Genomic DNA, 27,322 nt, shown 5'->3' with positions numbered 1-27,322 from the left:
GTCGAGCAGTAGGCTTATCAAAGGAGTAGTGTTAAGCATTTGTTGTACATACACACAGGCAATAAATGAGGAGCACACACTCCGAGACAAATCCAGCCAATAGGTTTTGTTATAGAAAAATATATTTTTTTAGTTTATTTTATTCTACATGTAATATCTCATTTTAAAGGTATTGCAGGTAAGTACTTTAGGAACTTTGAATCATTTCATTAGCATGTATACTTTTTACATAAAACACAATAAGCTGTTTTAAAAGTGGACACAGTGCAATTTTCACAGTTCCTGGGGGAGGTAAAGTAATGTTAGTTTTAACAGGTAAGTAAGTCACTTACAGGTTTCAGTTTTGGGTCCAAGGTAGCCCACCGTTGGGGGTTCAGAGCAACCCCAAAGTTATCACACCAGCAGCTCAGGGCCGGTCAGGTGCAGAGGTCAAAGAGGTGCCCAAAACACATAGGCTTCAATGGAGAGAAAGGGGTGCCCCGGTTCCAGTCTGCCAGCAGGTAAGTACCCGCGTCTTCGGAGGGCAGACCAGGGGGGTTTTGTAGGGCACCGGGGGGGGACACAAGTCAGCACAAAAAGTACACCCTCAGCAGCGCGGGGGCGGCCGGGTGCAGTGTGCAAACACGCTTCGGGTTTCCAATGGTTTTTAATGAGAGATCAGGGGATCTCTTCAGCGTCGCAGGCAGGCAAGGGGGGGGGGGGCTCCTCGGGGTAGCCACCACCTGGGCAAGGGAGAGGGCCTCCTGTGGGTCACTCCTGCACAGGAGTTCCGTTCCTTTCCTTTAGGTGCTGGGGGCTGCGGGTGCAGGGTCTTTTCCAGCCGTCGGGAAATGGAGTTGAGGCAGTTGCGGTCAGGGGGAGCCTCGGGATTCCTTCTGCAGGCGTCACTGTGGAGGCTCAGGGGGGACAACTTTGGTTACTCACAGTCATAGAGTCGCCGTAGGGTCCTCCCTGAGGTGTTGGTTCTCCACCAGTCGAGTCGGGGTCGCCGGGTGCAGTGTTGCAAGTCTCACGCTTCTTGCGGGGAGTTGCAGGGGTCTTTAAATCTGCTCCTTGTAACAAAGTTGCAGTTCTTTTGGAGCAGTGCCGCTGTCCTCAGGAGTTTCTTGTCTTTTTCGAAGCAGGGCAGTCCTCAGAGGATTCAGAGGTCGCTGGTCCCTTGGAAAGCGTCGCTGGAGCAGGGTTCTTTGGAAGGCAGGAGACAGGCCGGTAAGTCTGGGGCCAAGGCAGTTGGTGTCTTCTGTTCTTCCTCTGCAGGGGTTTGTCAGCTCGGCAGTCCTTCTTGTAGTTGCAGGAATCTAAATCTTTAGGTTCAGGGAAGCCCTTAAATACTAAATTTAAGGGCGTGTTTAGGTCTGGGGGGTTAGTAGCCAATGGCTACTAGCCCTGAGGGTGGGTACACCCTCTTTGTGCCTCCTCCCAAGGGGAGGGGGTCACATCCCTAATCCTATTGGGGGAATCCTCCATCTACAAGATGGAGGATTTCTAAAAGTTAGTCACCTCAGCTCAGGACACCTTAGGGGCTGTCCTGACTGGCCAGTGACTCCTCCTTGTTATTCTCATTATTTTCTCCGGCCTTGCCGCCAAAAGTGGGGGCCGGGGCCGGAGGGGGCGGGCAACTCCACTAGCTGGAGTGTCCTGCGGTGCTGTGACAAAGGGGTGAGCCTTTGAGGCTCACCGCCAGGTGTTACAGCTCCTGCCTGGGGGAGGTGTTAGCATCTCCACCCAGTGCAGGCTTTGTTACTGGCCTCAGAGTGACAAAGGCACTCTCCCCATGGGGCCAGCAACATGTCTCTAGTGTGGCAGGCTGCTGGAACCAGTCAGCCTACACAGATAGTCGGTTAGGTTTCAGGGGATACCTCTAAGGTGCCCTCTGTGGTGTATTTTGCAATAAAATGTACACTGGCATCCGTGTGCATTTATTGTGCTGAGAAGTTTGATACCAAACTTCCCAGTTTTCAGTGTAGCCATTATGGTGCTGTGGAGTTCGTGTTTGACAGACTCCCAGACCATATACTCTTATGGCTACCCTGCACTTACAATGTCTAAGGTTTTGTTTAGACACTGTAGGGGTACCATGCTCATGCACTGGTACCCTCACCTATGGTATAGTGCACCCTGCCTTAGGGCTGTAAGGCCTGCTAGAGGGGTGTCTTACCTATACTGCATAGGCAGTGAGAGGCTGGCATGGCACCCTGAGGGGAGTGCCATGTCGACTTACTCGTTTTGTCCTCACTAGCACACACAAGCTGGCAAGCAGTGTGTCTGTGCTGAGTGAGAGGTCTCCAGGGTGGCATAAGACATGCTGCAGCCCTTAGAGACCTTCCTTGGCATCAGGGCCCTTGGTACCAGAGGTACCAGTTACAAGGGACTTATCTGGATGCCAGGGTGTGCCAATTGTGGAATCAAAAGTACAGGTTAGGGAAAGAACACTGGTGCTGGGGCCTGGTTAGCAGGCCTCAGCACACTTTCAATTCAAAACATAGCATCAGCAAAGGCAAAAAGTCAGGGGGTAACCATGCCAAGGAGGCATTTCCTTACACAACCCCCCCCCCCCCCCCCCCCCCCCCCCCCCCCCCAAACGAAAGAGGATGAGACTAACCTTTCCCAAGAGAGTCTTCATTTTCTAAGTGGATGAACCTGGAAAGGCCATCTGCATTGGCATGGGCAGTCCCAAGTCTGTGTTCCACTATAAAGTCCATTCCCTGTAGGGAGATGGACCACCTCAACAGTTTTGGATTTTCACCTTTCATTTGCATCAGCCATCTGAGAGGTCTGTGGTCAGTCTGAACTAAGAAGTGAGTACCAAAGAGGTATGGTCTCAACTTCTTCAGGGACCAAACCACAGCAAGGGCCTCCCTCTCAATGGCACTCCAACGCTGCTCCCTGGGGAGTAACCTCCTGCTAATGAAAGCAACAGGCTGGTCAAGGCCATCATCATTTGTTTGGGACAAAACTGCCCCTATCCCATGTTCAGAGGCATCTGTTTGCACAATGAATTGCTTGGAGTAATCTGGAGCTTTTAGAACTGGTGCTGTGCACATACCTTGCTTCAGGGTGTCAAAGGCCTGTTGGCATTCTACAGTCCAGTTTACTTTCTTGGGCATTTTCTTGGAGGTGAGTTCTGTGAGGGCTGTCACAATGGATCCATATCCCTTCACAAACCTCCTATAGTACCCAGTCAAGCCAAGGAATGCCGTGACTTGAGTCTGGGCTTTTGGAGCTGCCCAGTCCAGAATAGTCTGGATCTTAGGCTGGAGTGGCTGAACTTGGCCTCCACCTACAAGGTGTCCCAAGTAAACCACAGTTCCCTGCCCTATCTGGCATTTGGATGCCATGATAGAGAGGCCTGCAGATTGCAGAGCCTTCAAAACCTTCTTCAGGTGGACCAGGTGATCCTGCCAGGTGGAGCTGAAGACAGCAATATCATCAAGATAAGCTGCACTAAAGGATTCCAACCCAGCAAGGACTTGATTCACCAACCTTTGGAAGGTGGCAGGGGCATTCTTTAAACCAAAGGGCATAACAGTGAACTGATAATGCCCATCAGGTGTGGAGAATGCTGTCTTTTCTTTTGCTCCAGGGGCCATTTTGATTTGCCAGTACCCTGCTGTCAAGTCAAAGGTACTTAAGAATTTGGCAGCCCCTAATTTGTCTATGAGCTCATCAGCTCTAGGAATGGGATGAGCATCTGTCTTGGTGACAGAATTGAGCCCTCTGTAGTCCACACAAAACCTCATCTCTTTCTTTCCATCTTTGGTGTGAGGTTTGGGGACTAAGACCACTGGGCTAGCCCAGGGGCTGTCAGAGTACTCAATTACTCCCAATTCCAGCATCTTGTGGACTTCCACCTTGATGCTTTCCTTAACTTGGTCAGACTGTCTAAATATTTTGTTTTTGACAGGCATGCTGTCTCCTGTGTCCACATCATGGGTACACAGGTGTGTCTGACCAGGGGTTAGGGAAAAGAGTTCAGCAAACTGCTGCAGGACCTTCCTACAGTCAGACTGCTGTTGGCTAGAGAGGGTGTCTGAGTAGATCACTCCATCTACTGAGCCATCTTTAGGGTCTGATGAGAGGAGATCAGGGAGAGGTTCACTCTCAGCTTCCTGGTCCTCATCTGTCACCATCAACAGATTTACATCAGCCCTGTCATGGAAGAGCTTAAGGCGGTTTACATGGATCACCCTCTTGGGGCTCCTGCTTGTGCCCAGGTCTACCAGGTAGGTGACCTGACTCTTCCTTTCTAGTACTGGGTAAGGGCCACTCCATTTGTCCTGGAGTGCCCTGGGAGCCACAGGCTCCAGAACCCAGACTTTCTGCCCTGGTTGAAATTCAACCAGTGCAGCCTTTTGGTCATACCACAACTTCTGGAGTTGTTGGCTGGCCTCAAGGTTTTTACTCGCCTTTTCCATGTACTCTGCCATTCTTGAGCGAAGGCCAAGTACATAGTCCACTATGTCTTGTTTAGGCTCATGAAGAGGTCTCTCCCAGCCTTCTTTAACAAGAGCAAGTGGTCCCCTTACAGGGTGGCCAAACAGAAGTTCAAAGGGTGAGAATCCTACTCCCTTCTGAGGCACCTCTCTGTAAGCGAAAAGCAGACATGGCAAGAGGACATCCCATCTCCTTTTGAGTTTCTCTGGGAGACCCATGATCATGCCCTTTAATGTCTTGTTGAATCTCTCAACAAGGCCATTAGTTTGTGGATGATATGGTGTAGTGAATTTATAAGTCACCCCACATTCATTCCACATGTGTTTTAGGTATGCTGACATGAAGTTGGTACCTCTGTCAGACACCACCTCCTTAGGGAAGCCCACTCTGGTAAAGATACCAATGAGGGCCTTGGCTACTGCAGGGGCAGTAGTTGACCTAAGGGGAATAGCTTCAGGATACCTAGTAGCATGATCCACTACTACTAGGATGTACATATTTCCTGAGGCTGTGGGAGGGTCTAGTGGACCAACTATGTCCACACCCACTCTTTCAAAGGGGACCCCCACCACTGGAAGTGGAATGAGGGGGGCCTTTGGATGCCCACCTGTCTTACCACTGGCTTGACAGGTTGGGCAGGAGAAACAAAACTCCTTAACCTTCTGGGACATATTGGGCCAGTAGAACTGGTTGACTAACCTCTCCCACGTCTTGGTTTGTCCCAAATGCCCAGCAAGGGGAATATCATGGGCTAAGGTCAGGATAAACTCTCTGAAACTCTGAGGCACTACCACTCTCCTAGTGGCACCAGGTTTGGGATCTCTTGCCTCAGTGTACAGGAGTCCATCTTCCCAATAGACCCTATGTGTTCCATTTTTCTTGCCTTTGGACTCTTCAGCAGCTTGCTGCCTAAGGCCTTCAAGAGAGGGACAGGTTTCTTGTCCCTTACACAACTCTTCCCTTGAGGGTCCCCCTGGGCCCAAGAGCTCAACCTGATAAGGTTCCAGCTCTATAGGCTCAGTTCCCTCAGAGGGCAGAACTTCTTCCTGAGAAGAGAGGTTCTCTTTTTGGTGTTGTGTTGCAGCTGGTTTCCCAGCTGACTTTCCTTTCCTCTTGGTAGGCTGGGCCATTTTTCCAGACTCCAGCTCTACTTTTTCACCCTGTGCCTTGCACTGTGCCCTAGTCTTGACACACACGAGTTCAGGGATACCCAGCATGGCTGCATGGGTTTTTAGTTCTACCTCCGCCCATGCTGAGGACTCCAGGTCGTTTCCAAGCAAACAGTCTACAGGGATATTTGAGGAGACCACCACCTGTTTCAGGCCATTGACCCCTCCCTACTCTAAAGTTACCATTGCCATGGGATGTACTTTAGTTTGATTGTCAGCATTGGTTACTGGATAAGTTTGTCCAGTCAGGTATTGGCCAGGGGAAACCAGTTTCTCTGTCACCATGGTGACACTGGCACCTGTATCCCTCAGGACCTCTACACTTGTCCCATTAATTAAGAGCTGCTGCCTGTATTTTTGCATGTTAGGGGGCCAGGCAGCCAGTGTGGCTAAATCCACCCCACCCTCAGAGACTAATGTAGCTTCAGTGTGACACCTGATTTGCTCTGGGCACACTGTTGATCCCACTTGGAGACTGGCCATTCCAGTTTTAGCTGGATGGGAGTTAGAAGTGGTATCTTTCTTGGGACAGGCCTTGTCTCCAGTTTGGTTTCCAGACTGACTACAGCTACGACACCAGGCCTTTTTGGGATCAAAGTTTTTACCCTTGTACCCAGAATTGTTTTGTGAAGAGGCTCTGGGCCCACCCTCCTGTGCAGGTTTTTGGGGGCCTGTAGAAGACTCTTTACTATTTTTGTTTTTGGCTGTCTCACCACCCTTCCCCTGGGGAGGTTTTGTGACCCCTTTCTTTTGGTCACCCCCTGTGGAAGTTTTGGACACCCTAGTCTTGACCCAATGATCCGCCTTCTTTCCCAATTCTTGGGGAGAAATTGGTCCTAGGTCCACCAGATGCTGAGGCAGTTTATCATTGAAACAATTACGTTTGATGGCATCTGTCGCTGTAGATACGCATGTTTTGCATGTTTTGCAATAGCTCGCCATCTGGTGTTGGGCCGGAGTGTTACAAGTTGTTTTTCTTCGAAGAAGTCTTTCGAGTCACGGGACCGAGTGACTCCTCCTTTTGTGTCCATTGCGCATGGGCGTCGACTCTATCCTCGATTGTTTTTTTTCCGCCATCGGGTTCGGACGTGTTCCTGTCGCTCCGAGTTTCGGAACGGAAAGATAGCTAAATTCGGAAGATTTTCGTCGGTATTGTTGCGTTCGGGATCGGCGTAGTTAGATTCAACACCGCATCGAAGAGCTCCGGTGCCCTTCGGGGTAGTTTTTCGATCCCCCGTCGGGGCCTGGTCGGCCCGACCGCGTGCTGAAGAACGCCGATGGAACGGACCCCGTTCCGTTTCTGTCCCAAATGCCACAACAAGTACCCCTATACAGACCAACACTTGGTCTGTAACCTGTGCCTGTCACCTGAGCACAGTGAAGACACCTGCGAGGCCTGTCGTGCGTTCCGGTCCCGAAAAACACTCCGAGACCGTCGAGCCAGAAGACTTCAAATGGCGTCCGCGCCGACAGCCCACCGAGAGTTCGAGGAACAAAAAGAGGAAGGTACCTTCTCGATCCACGAATCGGACTCCGAGGAATTCGATGACCCACAAACCGTGAGTAAGACGTCGAAAACAACACATAAGAAGATTGACAAGGCCCAGGGGACGCCACTGCCACCAGGCCATGGCTCGACCCATAAATTCGGTGACCGACCGTCGGCACCGAAAAAGGCCCAAACAGTGCAGAGACAGTCCGACTCCGGTCGAGACACCGGTACGCAGCCTTCTCGGGACCGAGAAAGTGCTGGAGACAAGCATCGACACCGAGATAGCGGTGTAGACACGGCTCGACGCCGAGACAGCGGCACCGACGAAGATCGACGCCGAGAGGTTTCGGCCCCGAAAAAAAGAAAAGTCAGCTCGGAGCCGAAAAAAGATGCAGACAGGGTTTCGGTGCCAAAACAACCTGCAACCGACCCAGTTTCAGGCTCTTATACAGAGGAGCATTCACTAACCTCCCAAATGCGAAAGCATAGGTTCGAGGAAGAGCTGCAATCTACCGATGTAGACCATACGCAAAAGCGTATCTTCATACAGGAGGGAACAGGGAAAATAAGCACCCTTCCCCCTATTAGAAGAAAGAGAAGACTGGAGTTCCAAACTGAACAAACACCACAAACAAAGGTGGTGAAAAAGGTTACTCCACCACCCTCTCCTCCACCTGTAATTCACGTCTCACCAGCACAAACTCCATCACATTCCCCAGCTCACACCACCATGAGCCAGGGTGACCAGGATCAGGACGCATGGGACTTATACGACGCCCCAGTGTCAGATAACAGCCCGGAGGCATACCCTACGAAGCCATCTCCACCAGAAGACAGCACTGCGTATTCTCAAGTGGTGGCTAGAGCAGCACAATTTCACAATGTAAGCCTCCACTCAGAACAGGTCGAGGATGACTTTTTATTCAACACCCTCTCCTCCACCCACAGCTCCTACCAAAGCCTGCCTATGCTCCCTGGTATGCTCCGGCACGCAAAAGAAATTTTTAAGGAGCCGGTCAAAAGTAGGGCAATCACACCAAGAGTGGAAAAAAAGTATAAGGCGCCCCCTACAGACCCTGTTTTCATCACTGCACAGCTGCCACCAGATTCCGTCGTTGTAGGAGCAGCTAGGAAAAGGGCCAACTCCCACACATCTGGGGATGCACCACCCCCGGATAAGGAAAGCCGCAAGTTCGATGCAGCTGGAAAGAGAGTCGCAGCACAGGCTGCAAACCAGTGGCGCATCGCCAACTCTCAAGCACTACTTGCGCGCTATGACAGAGCCCATTGGGATGAGATGCAACACCTCATTGAACATCTACCCAAAGACCTACAAAAAAGGGCAAAGCAAGTGGTTGAGGAAGGTCAAAACATTTCAAACAACTAGATACGCTCCTCCATGGACGCAGCAGACACAGCTGCAAGGACAATTAATACATCCGTGACCATCAGAAGGCATGCATGGCTACGAACGTCTGGGTTTAAACCAGAGATACAGCAGGCAGTTCTCAATATGCCTTTCAATGAAAAAGAACTGTTCGGTCCAGAAGTGGACACAGCAATAGAAAAACTTAAAAAGGACACGGACACTGCTAAAGCAATGGGCGCACTCTACTCCCCGCAGAGCAGAGGAAACTACGGCACCTTCCGCAAGACACCCTTTAGAGGGGGGTTTCGGGGTCAGGCCACACAAGCCAGCACCTCACAGGCAACACCGTCCAGTTACCAGGGACAGTACAGGGGAGGCTTTCGGGGCCAATACAGAGGAGGGCAATTCCCTAGGAATAGGGGAAAATTTCAAAGCCCCAAAACCCCTGCAACTAAGCAGTGACTCGCATGTCACTCATCCCCTCCACACAACACCAGTGGGGGGAAGAATAGGTCATTATTACAAAGCATGGCAGGAAATCACTACAGACACTTGGGTTCTAGCAATTATCCAACATGGTTATTGCATAGAATTTCTACAATTCCCTCCAAACATACCACCAAGAGCACAAAATTTATCACAACATCATTCCGAGCTCCTGGAGACAGAAGTTCAAGCACTATTGCAAAAGAATGCAACCGAATTAGTACCAAACACACAAATAAACACAGGAGTTTATTCACTGTACTTCTTAATACCAAAGAAGGACAAGACGCTAAGACCAATCCTAGACCTCAGGATAGTAAACACATACATCAAATCAGACCACTTTCACATGGTCACACTACAAGAAGTGCTACCATTGCTCAAACTACACGACTACATGACAACCTTAGACCTCAAAGACGCGTATTTCCATATACCAATACATCCATCGCACAGGAAATACCTAAGGTTGGTATTCAAAGGAATACATTACCAATCAAAGTATTGCCTTTCGGTTTAACAGCACCAAGAGTCTAGCAGTAGTCGCTGCACACATCAGAAGGCAGCAAATACATGTATTCCCGTATCTAGACGACTGGCTAATCAAGACCCATTCGTTATCAAAGTGCTCACACCACACAAATCAAATCATACAAACCCTCTACAAACTGGGGTTCACCGTCAACTTCGCAAAATCAAACATCCTGCCGTGCAAAGTACAACAGTACCTAGGAGCCATAATAAACACAACAAAAGGAGTAGCCACTACAAGTCCACAAAGAATTCAAAACTTCAACAACATCATACAACGCATGTATCCAACACAAAAGATACAAGCAAAGATGATATTACAACTCCTAGGCATGATGTCTTCATGCATAGCCATTGTCCCGAACGCAAGACTGCACATGAGGCCCTTACAACAGTGCCTAGCATCACAATGGTCACAAGCACAGGGTCACCTTCTAGATCTGGTGTTAATAGACCGCCAAACTTACCTCTCGCTTCTATGGTGGGACAATATAAATTTAAACAAAGGGCGGCCTTTCCAAGACCCAGTGCCACAATACGTAATAACAACAGATGCTTCCATGACAGGGTGGGGAGCACACCTCGATCAACACAGCATACAAGGACAATGGAACGTACATCAAACAAAAATGCATATAAATCACCTAGAACTGCTAGCAGTTTTTCAAGCACTAAAGGCTTTCCAACCAATAATAGTTCACAAATACATTCTCGTCAAAACAGACAACATGACAACAATGTATTATCTAAACAAGCAAGGGGGGACACACTCAACGCAGTTGAGCCGGTTGGCACAAAAGATATGGCATTGGGCAATTCACAACCAAATTCGCCTAATGGCACAGTTTATCCCAGGGATTCAGAATCAACTCGCAGACAATCTCTCTCGAGATCACCAACAGGTCCACGAATGGGAAATTCACCCCCAAACTCTGAACACTTACTTCAAGCTCTGGGGAACACCTCAGATAGACTTGTTTGCGACAAAAGAGAACGCAAAATGCCAAAACTTCGCATCCAGATACCCACACAGGCAGTCCCAGGGCAATGCCCTATGGATGAACTGGTCAGGGATATTTGCCTACGCTTTTCCTCCTCTCCCTCTCCTTCCTTATCTGGTAAACAAACTCAGTCAAAACAAACTCAAACTCATATTAATAGCACCAACTTGGGCAAGGCAACCCTGGTACACAACGCTGCTAGACCTATCAGTAGTCCACACATCAAACTGCCCAACAGACCGGATCTGTTAACTCAACACAACCAACAGATCAGGCACCCAGATCCAGCATCGCTGAATCTAGCAATCTGGCTCCTGAAATCCTAGAATTCGGACACTTACAGCTTACACAAGAGTGTATGGAAGTCATAAAGCAAGCCAGAAGGCCATCCACCAGGCACTGCTATGCAAGTAAATGGAAGAGGTTTGTTTGCTACTACCATATTAATCAAATCCAACCATTACACGCAACTCCAAAAGATGTAGTGGGTTACTTGCCTCACTTACAAAAATCTAACCTAGCTTTCTCTTCCATTAAAATACACCTTGCAGCAATATCTGCATACCTGCAGACTACCTATTCAACTTTCCTTTATAGGATACCAGTCATTAAAGCATTCATGGAGGGCCTTAAAAGAATTATTCCACCAAGAACACCACCTGTTCCTTCAAGGAACCTAAATGTTGTCCTAACTAGACTTATGGGTCCACCTTTGGAACCCATGCACTCCTGCGAAATACAGTTCCTAACCTGGAAGGTTGCATTCCTCATCGCCATTACTTCCCTAAGAAGAGTAAGCGAGATTCAGGCGTTTACAATACAAGAACCTTTTATACAACTACACAAGAATAAGGTCGTCCTAAGGACTAATCCTAAATTTTTACCAAAGGTTATTTCACCGTTCCATCTAAATCAAACAGTAGAACTTCCAGTGTTCTTCCCACAGCCAGATTCCGTAGCTGAGAGGGCACTACATACATTAGATGTCAAAAGAGCATTAATGTATTACATTGACAGAACTAAAAACATCAGAAAGACTAAACAACTATTTATTGCATTCCAAAAACCTCATGCAGGAAACCCAATATCAAAACAAGGTATAGCCAGATGGATAGTTAAATGCATCCAAATCTGCTACCTTAAAGCTAAACGACAGCTGCCCATTACACCAAGGGCACACTCAACCAGAAAGAAAGGTGCTACCATGGCCTTTCTAGGAAACATCCCAATGCAAGAAATATGTAAGGCAGCCACATGGTCTACGCCTCACACATTCACCAAGCACTACTGTGTAGACGTGTTATCCGCACAACAAGCCACAGTAGGGCAAGCCGTATTAAGAACATTGTTTCAGACTACTTCCACTCCTACAGGCTGAGCCACCGCTTTTGGGGAGATAACTGCTTACTAGTCTATGCAAAACATGCGTATCTACAGCGACAGATGCCATCGAACTGAAAATGTCACTTACCCAGTGTACATCTGTTCGTGGCATCAGTCGCTGTAGATTCGCATGTGCCCACCCGCCTCCCCGGGAGCCTGTAGCAGTTCGGAAGTTACCTTCAACTATTTGTATATATATCATTTCAACCTTATATAGGTACATACTTAGTCACTCCATTGCATGGGCACTATTACTACAATACAACTCCTACCTCACCCTCTGCGGGGAAAAACAATCGAGGATAGAGTCGACGCCCATGCGCAATGGACACAAAAGGAGGAGTCACTCGGTCCCGTGACTCGAAAGACTTCTTAGAAGAAAAACAACTTGTAACACTCCGGCCCAACACCAGATGGCGAGCTATTGCAAAACATGCGAATCTACAGCGACTGATGCCACGAACAGATGTACACTGGGTAAGTGACATTTTCATTAACAGGTGTTCTTTCACAAATAAATTGTACAGCCCATCATAATCACTTACACCACTGCCTTGAATCCAACCATCTAGTGTTTTTACTGAGTAGTCTACAAAGTCAACCCAGGTCTGGCTCGAGGATTTGTGAGCCCCCCTGAATCTAATCCTATACTCCTCAGTGGAGAATCCAAAGCCCTCAATCAGGGTACCCTTCATGAGGTCATAAGATTCTGCATCTTTTCCAGAGAGTGTGAGGAGTCTATCCCTACACTTTCCTGTGAACATTTCCCAAAGGAGAGCACCCCAGTGAGATCTGTTCACTTTTCTGGTTACAAAAGCCCTCTCAAAAGCTGTGAACCATTTGGTGATGTCATCACCATCTTCATATTTTGTTACAATCCCTTTGGGGATTTTCAACATGTCAGGAGAATCTCTGACCCTATTTATGTTGCTGCCACCATTGATGGGTCCTAGGCCCATCTCTTGTCTTTCCCTTTCTATGGCTAGGATCTGTCTTTCCAAAGCCAATCTTTTGGCCATCCTGGCTAACTGGATGTCCTCTTCACTGGAGTTATCCTCACTGATTTCAGAGGTGCTGGTCCTTCCTGTGAGGGAGCTAGCATCTCTGACTATTATTGTTGGAGTCAGGGCTTGAGAAGCCCTGTTCTCCCTAGATAGGACTGGTGGGGGGGAATCACCCTCCAAGTCACTATCATCATCCTCTGTGTTGCCATCCACAGAGGGGTTGGCTCTATCATACTCTGCCAACAGCTCCTGGAGCTGTAGTTTGGTAGGTCTGGAGCCCATTGTTATTTTTCTTATTGTACAGAGTGACCTTAGCTCTTTCATCTGGAGTTGGAGGTAAGGTGTGGTGTCGAGTTCCACAACATTCATATCTGTACTAGACATTATTCTTCTAAAAGTTGGAATACTTTTTAAGAAACTAAAACTGGTTCTAGAATCTAATTCAAACTTTTACCAAACTTTTAAACTCTAAAAGAAATGCTAACAGGGACTAACACAAGGCCCTAGCAGGACTTTAAAGAATTTAGAAAAATTTCAAATTGCAAAAATCAATTTCTAATGACAATTTTTGGAATTTGTCGTGTGATCAGGTATTGGCTGAGTAGTCCAGCAAATGCAAAGTCTTGTATCCCACCGCTGATCCACCAATGTAGGAAGTTGGCTCTGTATGTGCTATCTCAAAGTAAGGGATAGCATGCACAGAGTCCAAGGGTTCCCCTTAGAGGTAAAATAGTGGTAAAAAGAGATAATACTAATGCTCTATGTTGTGGTAGTGTGGTCGAGCAGTAGGCTTATCCAAGGAGTAGTGTTAAGCATTTGTTGTACATACACATAGACAATAAATGAGGTACACACACTCAGAGACAAATCCAGCCAATAGGTTTTGTTATAGGAAAATATCTTTTCTTAGTTTATTTTAAGAACCACAGGTTCAAATTTTACATGTAATAGCTCTTTTGAAAGGTATTGCAGGTAAGTACTCTAGGAACTTTGAATCATTACTCTAGCATGTATACTTTTTACATAAAACACAATAAGCTGTTTTAAAAGTGGACACAGTGCAATTTTCACAGTTCCTGGGGGAGGTAAGTTATTGTTAGTTTCAACAGGTAAGTAAGGCACTTACAGGGTTCAGTTTTTGGTCCAAGGTAGCCCACCGTTGGGGGTTCAGAGCAACCCCAAAGTTATCACACCAGCAGCTCAGGGCCGGTCAAGTGCAAAGGTCAAAGAGGTGCCCAAAACACATAGGCTATAATGGAGAGAAGGGGGTGCCCCGGTTCCAGTCTGTCAGCAGGTAAGTACCCGCGTCTTCGGAGGGCAGACCAGGGGGGTTTTGTAGGGCACCGGGGGGAGACACAAAGTAGCACAGAAGGTACACCCTCAGCAGCGCGGGGGCGGCCGGGTGCAGTGTGCAAACACGCGTCGGGTTTCCTTCAGGTTTCAATGGGAGACCAAGGGGTCTCTTCAGCGATGCAGGCAAGGGGGGGGCTCCTCGGGGTAGCCACCACCTGGGCAAGGGAGAGGGCCTCCTGGGGGTCACTCCTGCACAGAAGTTCAGTTTCTTTAGGGGCTGGGGGCTGCAGGTGCAGGGTCTATTCCAGCCGTCGGGAAATGGAGTTCAGACAGTCGCGTCAGGGTGAGCCTGTGGATTCCCTCTGCAGGCGTCGCTGTGGGGGCTCAGGGGAGACAACTTTGGTTACTCACAGTCGTAGAGTCGCCGGAGGGTCCTCCCTGAGTTGGTTGTTCTCCACCAGTCGAGTCGGGGTCGCCGGGTGCAGTGTTGCAAGTCTCACGCTTCTTGCGGGGAGTTGCAGGGGTCTTTAAATCTGCTCCTTGTAACAAAGTTGCAGTTCTTTTGGAGCAGTGCCGCTGTCCTCGGGAGTTTCTTGTCTTTTTCGAAGCAGGGCAGTCCTCAGAGGATTCAGAGGTCGCTGGTCCCTTGGAAAGCGTCGCTGGAGCAGGGTTCTTGGGAAGGCAGGAGACAGGCCGGTAAGTCTGGGGCCAAGGCAGTTGGTGTCTTCTGTTCTTCCTCTGCAGGGGTTTGTCAGCTCGGCAGTCCTTCTTCTTGTAGTTGCAGGAATCTAAATCTTTAGGTTCAGGGAAGCCCTTAAATACTAAATTTAAGGGCGTGTTTAGGTCTGGGGGGTTAGTAGCCAATGGCTACTAGCCCTGAGGGTGGGTACACCCTCTGTGTGCCTCCTCCCAAGGGGAAGGGGTCACATCCCTAATCCTATTGGGGGAATCCTCCATCTGCAAGATGGAGGATTTCTAAAAGTTAGTCACTTCAGCTCAGGACACCTTAGGGGCTGTCCTGATTGGCCAGTGACTCCTCCTTGTTATTCTCATTATTTTCTCCGGCCTTGCCGCCAAAAGTGGGGGCCGGGGCCGGAGGGGGCGGGCAACTCCACTAGCTGGAGTGTCCTGCGGTGCTGTGACAAAGGGGTGAGCCTTTGAGGCTCACCGCCAGGTGTTACAGCTCCTGCCTGGGGGAGGTGTTAGCATCTCCACCCAGTGCAGGCTTTGTTACTGGCCTCAGAGTGACAAAGGCACTCTCCCCATGGGGCCAGCAACATGTCTCTAGTGTGGCAGGCTGCTGGAACCAGTCAGCCTACACAGATAGTCGGTTAGGTTTCAGAGGGCACCTCTAAGGTGCCCTCTGTGGTGTATTTTGCAATAAAATGTACACTGCCATCAGTGTGTGTAAGGAAATGCCTCCTTGGCATGGTTGCCCCCTGACTTTTTGCCTTTGCTGATGCTATGTTTACAATTGAAAGTGTGCTGAGGCCTGCTAACCAGGCCCCAGCACCAGTGTTCTTTCCCTAACCTGTACTTTTGTATCCACAATTGGCAGACCCTGGCATCCAGGTAAGTCCCTTGTAACTGGTACTTCTAGTACCAAGGGCCCTGATGCCAAGGAAGGTCTCTAAGGGCTGCAGCATGTCTTATGCCACCCTGGAGACCTCTCACTCAGCACAGACACACTGCTTACCAGCTTGTGTGTGCTAGTGAGGACAAAACGAGTAAGTCGACATGGCACTCCCCTCAGGGTGCCATGCCAGCCTCTCACTGCCTATGCAGTATAGGTAAGACACCCCTCTAGCAGGCCTTACAGCCCTAAGGCAGGGTGCACTATACCATAGGTGAGGGTACCAGTGCATGAGCATGGTACCCCTACAGTGTCTAAACAAAACCTTAGACATTGTAAGTGCAGGGTAGCCATAAGAGTATATGGTCTGGGAGTCTGTCAAACACGAACTCCACAGCACCATAATGGCTACACTGAAAACTGGGAAGTTTGGTATCAAACTTCTCAGCACAATAAATGCACACTGATACCAGTGTACATTTTATTGTAAAATACACCACAGAGGGCACCTTAGAGGTGCCCCCTGAAACTTAACCGACTGTCTGTGTAGGCTGACTAGTTCCAGCAGCCTGCCACACCAGAGACATGTTGCTGGCCCCATGGGGAGAGTGCCTTTGTCACTCTGAGGCCAGTAACAAAGCCTGCACTGGGTGGAGATGCTAACACCTCCCCCAGGCAGGAGCTGTGACACCTGGCGGTGAGCCTCAAAGGCTCACCCCTTTGTCACAACCCAGCAGGGCACTCCAGCTTAGTGGAGTTGCCCGCCCCCTCCGGCCACGGCCCCCACTTTTGGCGGCAAGGCTGGAGGGAACAAAGAAAGCAACAAGGAGGAGTCACTGGCCAGTCAGGACAGCCCCTAAGGTGTCCTGAGCTGAAGTGACTCTAACTTTTAACAATCCTCCATCTTGCAGATGGAGGATTCCCCCAATAGGGTTAGGAATGTGACCCCCTCCCCTTGGGAGGAGGCACAAAGAGGGTGTACCCACCCTCAGGGCTAGTAGCCATTGGCTACTAACCCCCCAGACCTAAACACGCCCTTAAATTTAGTATTTAAGGGCTACCCTGAACCCTAGAAAATTAGATTCCTGCAACAAGAAGAAGGACTGCCCAGCTGAAAACCCCTGCAGCGGAAGACCAGAAGACGACAACTGCCTTGGCTCCAGAAACTCACCGGCCTGTCTCCTGCCTTCCAAAGATCCTGCTCCAGCGACGCCTTCCAAAGGGACCAGCGACCTCGACATCCTCTGAGGACTGCCCCTGCTTCGAAAAGACAAGAAACTCCCGAGGACAGCGGACCTGCTCCAAGAAAAGCTGCAACTTTGTTTCCAGCAGCTTTAAAGAACCCTGCAAGCTCCCCGCAAGAAGCGTGAGACTTGCCACACTGCACCCGGCGACCCCGACTCGGCTGGTGGCGATCCAACACCTCAGGAGGGACCCCAGGACTACTCTGATACTGTGAGTACCAAAACCTGTCCCCCCTGAGCCCCCACAGCGCCGCCTGCAGAGGGAATCCCGAGGCTTCCCCTGACCGCGACTCTTTGAACCTAAAGTCCCGACGCCTGGGAGAGACCCTGCACCCGCAGCCCCCAGGACCTGAAGGACCGGACTTTCACTGGAGAAGTGACCCCCAGGAGTCCCTCTCCCTTGCCCAAGTGGAGGTTTCCCCGAGGAATCCCCCCCTTGCCTGCCTGCAGCGCTGAAGAGATCCCGAGATCTCTCATAGACTAACATTACAAACCCGACGCTTGTTTCTACACTGCACCCGGCCGCCCCCGCGCTGCTGAGGGTGAAATTTCTGTGTGGGCTTGTGTCCCCCCCGGTGCCCTACAAAACCCCCCTGGTCTGCCCTCCGAAGACGCGGGTACTTACCTGCAAGCAGACCGGAACCGGGGCACCCCCTTCTCTCCATTCTAGCCTATGCGTTTTGGGCACCACTTTGAACTCTGCACCTGACCGGCCCTGCGCTGCTGGTGTGGTGACTTTGGGGTTGCTCTGAACCCCCAACGGTGGGCTACCTTGGACCAAGAACTAAGCCCTGTAAGTGTCTTACTTACCTGGTTAACCTAACCAATACTTACCTCCCCTAGGAACTGTGAAAATTGCACTAAGTGTCCACTTTTAAAACAGCTATTTGTCAATAACTTGAAAAGTATACATGCAATTTTGATGATTTGAAGTTCCTAAAGTACTTACCTGCAATACCTTTCGAATGAGATATTACATGTAGAATTTGAACCTGTGGTTCTTAAAATAAACTAAGAAAAGATATTTTTCTATACAAAAACCTATTGGCTGGATTTGTCTCTGAGTGTGTGTACCTCATTTATTGTCTATGTGTATGTGCAACAAATGCTTAACACTACTCCTTGGATAAGCCTACTGCTCGACCACACTACCACAAAATAGAGCATTAGTATTATCTATTTTTACCACTATTTTACCTCTAAGGGGAACCCTTGGACTCTGTGCATGCTATTCCTTACTTTGAAATAGCACATACAGAGCCAACTTCCTACAGTGTGCATTTATTGTGCTGAGAAGTTTGATACCAAACTTCCCAGTTTTCAGTGTAGCCATTATGGTGCTGTGGAGTTCGTGTTTGACAGACTCCCAGACCATATACTCTTATGGCTACCCTGCACTTACAATGCCTAAGGTTTTGCTTAGACACTGTAGGGGCACAGTGCTCATGCACTGGTGCCCTCACCTATGGTATAGTGCACCCTGCCTTAGGGCTGTAAGGCCTGCTAGAGGGGTGTCTTACCTATACTGCATAGGCAGTGAGAGGCTGGCATGGCACCCTGAGGGGAGTGCCATGTCGACTTACTCATTTTGTTCTCACTAGCATACACAAGCTGGTAAGCAGTGTGTCTGTGCTGAGTGAGGGGTCTCTAGGGTGGCATAATACATGCTGCAGCCCTTAGAGACCTTCCCTGGCATCAGGGCCCTTGGTACCAGAGGTACCAGTTACAAGGGACTTATCTGGATGCCAGGGTGTGCCAATTGTGGAATCAAAAGTACAGGTTAGGGAAAGAACACTGGTGCTGGGGCCTGGTTAGCAGGCCTCAGCACACTTTCAATTCAAAACATAGCATCAGCAAAGGCAAAAAGTCAGGGGGTAACCATGCCAAGGAGGCATTTCCTTACAGCTACCCTGCACTTACAATGTCTAAGGTTTGGTTTAGACATTGGCACAGCCAAACTGGATGCCAGGGTGTGCCAATTGTGGATACAAACGTACAGGTTAGGGAAAGAACACTGGTGCTGGGGTCTGGTTAGCAGGTGTAAAGAAATGGCTCCCTGTTGCAGTTACCCCCCACTTTTTGTCTGGTACTGATGCTGACTTGACTGAGAAGTGTGCTGGGACCCTGCTAACCAGGCCCCAGCACCAGTGTTCTTTCACCTAAAATGTACCATTGATTCCACAATTGGCACACCCTGGCATCCAGATAAGTCCCTTGTAACTGGTACCTCTGGTACCAAGGGCCCTGATGCCAGGGAAGGTCTCTAAGGGCTGCAGCATGTATTATGCCACCGTAGAGACCCCTCTCCCAGCACAGACACACTGCTTACCAGCTTGTGTGTGCTAGTGAGAACAAAATGAGTAAGTCGACATGGCACTCCCCTCGGGGTGCCATGCCAGCCTCTCACTGCCTATGCAGTATAGGTAAGACACCCCTCTAGCCGGCCTTACAGCCCTAAGGCAGGGTGCACTATACCATAGGTGAGGGTACCAGTGCATGAGCACTGTGCCCCTACAGTGTCTAAGCAAAACCTTAGACATTGTAAGTGCAGGGTAGCCATAAGAGTATATGGTCTGGGAGTCTGTTTTACACGAACTCCACAGCACCATAATGGCTACACTGAAAACTGAGAAGTTTGGTATCAAACTTCTCAGCACAATAAATGCACACTGATGCCAGTGTACATTTTATTGTAAAATACACCACAGAGGGCACCTTAGAGGTGCCCCCTGAAACTTAACCGACTATCTGTGTAGGCTGACTGGTTCCAGCAGCCTGCCACACTAGAGACATGTTGCTGGCCCCATGGGGAGAGTGCCTTTGTCACTCTGAGGCCAGTAACAAAGCCTGCACTGGGTGGAGATGCTAACACCTCCCCCAGGCAGGAGCTGTAACACCTGGCGGTGAGCCTCAAAGGCTCACCCCTTTGTCACAGCACAGCAGGGCACTCCAGCTTAGTGGAGTTGCCCGCCCCCTCTGGCCACGGCCCCCACTTTTGGCGGCAAGGCTGGAGGGAACAAAGAAAGCAACAAGGAGGAGTCACTGGCCAGTCAGGACAGCCCCTAAGGTGTCCTGAGCTGAGGTGACTCTGACTTTTAGAAATCCTCCATCTTGTAGAAGGAGGATTCCCCCAATAGGGATAGGAATGTGACCCCCTTCCCTTGGGAGGAGGCACAAAGAGGGTGTACCCACCCTCAGGGCTAGTAGCCATTGGCTACTAACCCCCCAGACCTAAACACGCCCTTAAATTTAGTATTTAAGGGCTATCCTGAACCCTAGAAAATTAGATTCCTGCAACAACAAGAAGAAAGACTGCCTAGCTGAAACCCCTGCAGAGGAAGACCAGAAGACAACAACTGCCTTGGCTCCAGAAACTCCCCGGCCTGTCTCCTGCCTTCCAAAGAACTCTGCTCCAGCGACGCCTTCCAAAGGGACCAGCGACCTCTGAATCCTCTGAGGACTGCCCTGCTTCGACGACAAGAAACTCCCGAGGACAGCGGACCTGCTCCAAAAAGACTGCAACTTTATCCAAAGAAGCAGCTTCAAAGAACCCTGCAATCTCCCCGCAAGAAGCGTGAGACTTGCAACACTACACCCGGCGACCCCGACTCGGCTGGTGGAGAACCAACACCTCAGGGAGGACCCCCGGACTACTCTACGACTGTGAGTACCAAAACCTGTCCCCCCTGAGCCCCCACAGCGCTGCCTGCAGAGGGAATCCCGAGGCTTCCCCTGACCGCGACTCTCTGAAACCTAAGTCCCGACGCCTGGAAAAGACCCTGCACCCGCAGCCCCCAGGACCTGAAGGACCGGACTTTCACCGCAGAAGTGACCCCCAGGAGTCCCTCTCCCTTGCCCAAGTGGAGGTTTCCCCGAGGAAGCCCCCCCTTGCCTGCCTGCAGCGCTGAAGAGATCCCTTGATCTCTCATTGACTTCCATTGCGAACCCGACGCTTGTTCTAACACTGCACCCGGCCGCCCCCGCGCCGCTGAGGGTGAAATTTCTGTGGGGGCTTGTGTCCCCCCCCCGGTGCCCTACAAAACCCCCCTGGTCTGCCCTCCGAAGACGCGGGTACTTACCTGCTGGCAGACTGGAACCGGGGCACCCCCTTCTCTCCATTGGAGCCTATGCGTTTTGGGCACCACTTTGAACTCTGCACCTGACCGGCCCTGAGCTGCTGGTGTGGTAACTTTGGGGTTGCTCTGAACCCCCAACGGTGGGCTACCTTGGACCAAGAACTGAACCCTGTAAGTGTCTTACTTACCTGGTAAAACTAACAAAAACTTACCTCCCCCAGGAACTGTGAAAATTGCACTAAGTGTCCACTTTTAAAGTAGCTATTTGTGAATAACTTGAAAAGTATACATGCAATTGAAATGATTCAAAGTTCCTAATGTACTTACCTTTCAAACAAGATATTACATGTTAAATTTGAACCTGTGGTTCTTAAAATAAACTAAGAAAATATATTTTTCTATAACAAAACCTATTGGCTGGATTTGTCTCTGAGTGTGTGTACCTCATTTATTGTCTGTGTATGTACAACAAATGCTTAACACTACTCCTTGGATAAGCCTACTGCTCGACCACACTACCACAAAATAGAGCATTAGTATTATCTATTTTTACCACTATTTTACCTCTAAGGGGAACCCTTGGACTCTGTGCATGCTATTCCTTACTTTGAAATAGCACATACAGAGCCAACTTCCTAGCAGGCCTCAGCACACTTTCAATTCAAAACATAGCATCAGCAAAGGCAAAAAGTCAGGGGGTAACCATGCCAAGGAGGCATTTCCTTACAGTATTATAAGACATTGCATATTCCTCAGTCTGTTATTACTTGTAATCTGCACATCTTTATTTTATTTAATCTTCCTTCTGTAATATTTTATGTTTTTCAGGCGGTGAAGCCAGTTTATGGGATTTACCAATTAATTCTTCAACTCAGGGTCCAATCTTAGAACACCTTCAACTGCAACATAAAGTAAGTGCAGCACTTGAAAACTGAAACTCTTGTTTATTTGATGGTAGCATTTTTACTATGCTTCATATTCTTCACTAGGAAGCAAAGTACTTCTCTTTGTATCGAGTTCCTGTGTGACTGTATGGAGAGCATATTTGAAGAGGTTGTCACTTGTAGTTTGTCCTATAAGGGAAGTATTTGGAGAGGTGCGTGAGGTTTGATGGCATGTACGGTGACTTTGCTGCACATTCACATGAAGTGTTGAATTGAGTGTGAGAAAAGATACTTTTTCTTATTCTGATAGTTAACATATTTAGGAGTAGTAAGCAATCAAATATTATGCTATATGTATAGCTGGAGAAACGCAGACCTTGGAAGCACTGTTTAGGAACCAGTGGACTAAATAGTTCACGAAGAATTGATTGTCATTGGTGCCCACTGAGGAGTGTTGTCTGATTTCTAAATACTAGAAACCGGCAGCTAATGAAACCGTAACTCTGAGCTCCATTAGCCAATCCCTGAAAGAATTGTTAATTAGCCAGTGTAAACTGTATTGAGTCGTCCAAGCTCGACAAACTTAGCTCCTAGTAGCATTATTAGGCCTCCAATGAAATACTAAATAGTTATCCATGAGTGAGAGGCATAACTCCAGGGGATTCCCCTTTTTCTTTTAAACATGGCTTGTAATCAGTGGGCCCTTTATGCCCTTGTATGGCCTCTTGGCCTTGGTTAGTCTCCCTTGCTCTGGGTAGTAGGCGCCTTGCACAGCACTCACTGTCCAAAGTGCCATATTGAATCAGGCTTCCAATGAAGTATCCCTTGACTGCTGTTAACTAAAGCTGTAATGTTCTGTAATAACCTGCTCAGACTTCTGACTCAAGATGCCTTCAGACTTGAGTCTGACAGTAGTCTCCCACAACCTTCCAAACACTTGGTAAGAGTTGTCCCTTAATTCAGTTATCGAGGCATATGTTATTTTACTGTAATGTAAAAGGTTAGATTATTTCTTATTTGCTGTGAGGAAATGGGGTCAATTATATGGTGTTGGTTGTGTAACCTCACCGTATAATACACTACTAAACCCTTTAGGACCAGTCAGGTTTCATTTATTAAGCCGTAGCTCAACCCTGAGTAGCTGTGGTTCCAAGCAGTCCGGCCTATTTAAAGGAACGAGAGTAAAGTATTTAATCAGCAGCAAAACAATTGAAGAAAGAAACTCTACACATCATAAACCAAACACAAATTCATAGAAAATAGATTTGATTTTTTTTTTTTTTATATAGATACCAAAATAAAGATCCACTGACGGGTTTCAGAGTTACAGATTTTACAAGAAATATCATTTCTCTCGTAGGGGATTTCCATGTATAGTCATAAGCACTGAATAGTTCCGCGCGCCTGCGGGGACCCCGGAGCACTGTTGTGTAGTATATTCTTAAGTGCAATCATCAGCTCCTTGACAAAAAGGTCTGTGAAAAACACTTAAGAATAACAATGCGCAGCCTATGTGAACAGCTACACAAGCCAAAATTGTTAGAAGAAAAAACAGTTGTAGTGTAAATTTCACATTTAAACCTCTATTTATTCTATAAATACATAAATAAATACATTCTCATATTTTATTTACACCTCTCATGAGAATAAAACAATGTAGGGCAGTGTAGCCCATAGGCTGCCATTATACAGAATGAAAATAGAGCTGTGCCTTTAAGAAAGTAAAGTCTTCCTGTTTCCCATCATGCACAGCAAAAGGCAGTTGCCTCAGTTCTTTTTTCCGGCTCCTGCTGACAGGACCCTGAAGCATTGAGCTCTACCTCACAAAAGCTTTTGTGACAGAAATTCATTGAAATATCTTCTGAATTTCATTTTCACTCGACGTTTTTACCTTTGAGTGATCATTTTCTACTGATTTCTGTCAAATTCTGACAGAATTTGGAGGTTTTTTCTAGTTAGAAATGCCTTCACTTTTTGATAAATGTCCTTCTTGTGGAAGAAAGAAGGCTAAAACAGATCCACATAGGGTCTGTATAATTTGTCTTCCATCCAGCCACAAACCGGAGTCGTGTGACATTTGTAAAACCTTCTCTAGAAGAACCCTTCGTGATAGAGAGAAGATCCGACTTCAGGCGAGAGAGGACAGGAGAAAAAGTGGCCATTCCACTACAGAGCGAGGAGAAGGTCAGACTTCTACCAGGGCTCAACCTGTTTCCTCCATGACTCCTTCCAGACCTGCTGAAAAACGACATAGATCTCCGACGACGTCGAGAGCGTCGACGTCGAAGCAGGGAACGGCGCCAACATGTTCGCCGTCGAGGAGTGCTTCGCCGGCCAGAAAAAGGCATCGTTCGCCGTCGACAGCTATTTCGCCGTCGAGGCGGCGAAGACACCCGACGTTGAGAGGATCTGGGTCGCCGTCGACACGGCGAACACAGTCAACGTCAAGGAGATCCGAGTCGGGCTCGCCGTCGACACGGCGAGGGAGATCGCCGTCGAGAGAGAGTGTTCGCCGTCGGAGGCGTTCACCGTCACTGCACCGACGTCGAGGTTCGTCGTCGAGAGATTCTCAGCGGCGAGACGAGTCGACGTCTAGAGGCACTCGCCGTCACCGCAGTTCGACGTCGAGGAGTGCTTCGACGTCGAGAAGACCATCTAAGAGGCCTAGAAGGGTTTATACAACCTCGGAATCCTCGGCCTCGCTTATCCTACTTCCAGCATCGCCACAGCTCTCGCAAAGGCAGTCGCCGTTACCACAGACGCCGGTAACACCTACGGCTCCTCTTCCGGCGCCTCCTCCAGAACCTGTTCCGAGGACTCCAACGCGATCTGCAGGGCGTTCTGGTTATTCCTCGAGGCGTACATCTACCTCTAGGCACCGTCGTCAGGAATCACATCATGGACATTCTTCATCGTCCACACGAGACTACTCTCCAACCTTATCGGACTCACCATCCCCAAGAGTGTCTCCCATAGATGATGTCAACACTTTTCAGGAGGTCTTAGTAAGAGGGGCAACCAAGCTGAATATCCCGCTAGCAGCTCCGGCCCCATCGACATCAGTGATCTTAGAGACCTTGCATCAAAGGACATCTTCACGACCTTTACTTCCACTGGTTCCGGGTCTTATTGAGCCAGCAATGGACATTTTTCTCACGCCGGCTACAACAAAGTCTGCTCCTTCCAGACTCATTAAAAAGTACCGTCCACCAGAGCAAGATCCTCTATTCTTGAGGTCGGACCCAGTACCAGACTCGGTAGTTATAGTGGCAGCGAAGAAATCGCATTCGACGTCACCGTCTTCCTCTGCTCCCCCAGACAAAGAGAGCAGAAAGATCGATGCTGCAGGAAGAAAAGTATGCTCGACGGCATCCATCACCATGAAAGCAGCCAGTGCCACTGCTTTATTAGGGAGATATGATCGATCCCTCTGGGACTCTATACTGCAGTTCGCGGAGCATCTCCCTAGGGACAAAAGGGAAGATTTCCTAGAGGTCGTGAGCGAGGGAGCTATGGTTTCTAACCAGATTATAAGTGCTGCGGCGGATTCTTCAACACTATCCGCACATAACTATGCTCATGGTATAGCGCTCAGGAGACATGCATGGCTGCGGCTTACATCGCTTAAACCCGAAGCACAGCAGAGGATACAGAACCTGCCTTTCTCAGGCTCCACTTTGTTCGGCTCTCATGCCGATGATGAGATGGCCAGAATGAAGTCGGAGCTGGATACCCTGAAAGCGGTAGGCATGGAGCGACCTAAGGAACAGCGAAAAGGATTCCGCCCATATCAAAGAAGACTGTTCACCCACAGGTATCAGGCTCCACATTGGACGTCTTCACGCCCTCAGCAACAGCAACAGCAGCAGCATCAGAGGGGCTTCTCCAGAAGGTCGACAAGGGGTCGTTCAACACCTCAGACCCAGACACCTCGACAAGCTCCCACGTCTAAGCCCTGAATCTTTGCTTCCCCCTCCTCCGTTACCCACTGCGGTAGGGGGAAGTATCGCAAATCATCTGGACGAGTGGCAACGCATCACAACAGACGCCTGGGTATTGAATATTGTGAGACATGGTTACGCTCTCAGATTCACCAGTTCTCCACCATCTGTTCCACCCAAAACAGCCAACCACCATCTCGAAGCTCTGCCGTTAGAGGTCAATATCCTATTGCAGAAAAGAGCCATAGAACCCGTTCCCAGAAGCCAACAAGGGAAGGGGATTTATTCGAGATATTTCATTGTACCGAAAAAAGACAAACAAGAGTTTCGTCCCATCTTAGATCTGAGGACAGCAAACAAATGGAATTGCAAAGAAAAATTCAGGATGTTAGCCTTGCACCAAATTTACCCACATCTACGTCAGGGCGACTGGCTATGTGCGATAGATCTTTGCGACGCTTACTTTCATATCCCAGTAACCAAGAAACACCGAAAATTCCTAAGGTTCACCGTCGGAAAACGCCATTACCAATTTGCAGTTCTACCTTTCGGCCTAAAATCAGCGCCAAGAACTTTTTCCAAATGCATGGCGGTAGTAGCCGCCCACTTGAGGAAACAGCGAATATTCGTCTACCCCTATTTAGACGATTGGCTCATAAAGGCCTCCAGCTGTCTCGAGGCACAGCACCATTTCGAATGGACTCTACAACTGCTACAAAAACTTGGTCTTCAAGTCAATCTTCTGAAATCTACAGCAACACCTGTTCAGAGGTTGCATTACTTAGGGGCCATTGTAGATACCAGGCTAGGAAAGGTGTTTCCTTCGGAGGAACGACGGTTATCGATTCTCCAAAAATGCAAACAACTGCAGGAAAGACCTCAAGCCACTGCAAGAATAATAGCTTCTCTACTGGGCTCGATGGCGTCTTGTATCCATCTGGTTCCCAATGCTCGCCTCCATATGAGACCATTGCAGGAAAATCTAGAGGATCAGTGGTGTCAACTGAGGGACGATTGGGAGAACAAAGTCCTTCTTTCTCCTCACACCCTACAATCACTGAAGTGGTGGTGCTTACCCAGCAATCTCTTGGTGGGGATTCCGTTCCAACAACGGCCTCCATCTCAAACCATCGTAACAGATGCGTCACTGCTCGGATGGGGGGCGCACATGGAACATCTTCGAGTCCAAGGCGAGTGGTCACAGAGAGAGAGTCTCTATCACATCAACCTGCTGGAACTTCGCGCAGTCCACCTTGCGCTCAAAGCCTTCCTTCCCTCTCTGAGAACGGAAACTCTCCTTCTTCAGACAGACAACGTGGCCACTATGTACTACGTGAACAAACAAGGAGGCACCAGGTCCAGAGTTTTATCCAGAGAGGCTCAGACAATCTGGCATTGGCTTCTAGCCAGGAACCTGTCGCTAGTGGCAACTCACCTGCCCG

At 48.9% G+C, this 27,322-nt stretch overlaps 1 protein-coding gene across 1 annotated transcript in view; it reads left to right on the top strand.

Annotated features, from left to right (window-relative positions):
- The window catches only part of GIGYF1 (GRB10 interacting GYF protein 1), a 656,843-nt gene that overhangs the window by 522,729 nt on the left and 106,792 nt on the right, over nt 1–27,322 (top strand). Inside the window, exon 19 of the mRNA XM_069215543.1 lies at nt 21,884–21,966. Coding sequence (XP_069071644.1) covers nt 21,884–21,966 — 83 coding nt within the window. The remainder of the gene's footprint in view (nt 1–21,883; nt 21,967–27,322) is intronic.

This window comes from Pleurodeles waltl, chromosome 12, assembly GCF_031143425.1.
Source record: "Pleurodeles waltl isolate 20211129_DDA chromosome 12, aPleWal1.hap1.20221129, whole genome shotgun sequence".
NCBI lineage: Eukaryota > Metazoa > Chordata > Amphibia > Caudata > Salamandridae > Pleurodeles > Pleurodeles waltl.
This window is presented reverse-complemented; position numbering and strand designations above follow the sequence as displayed.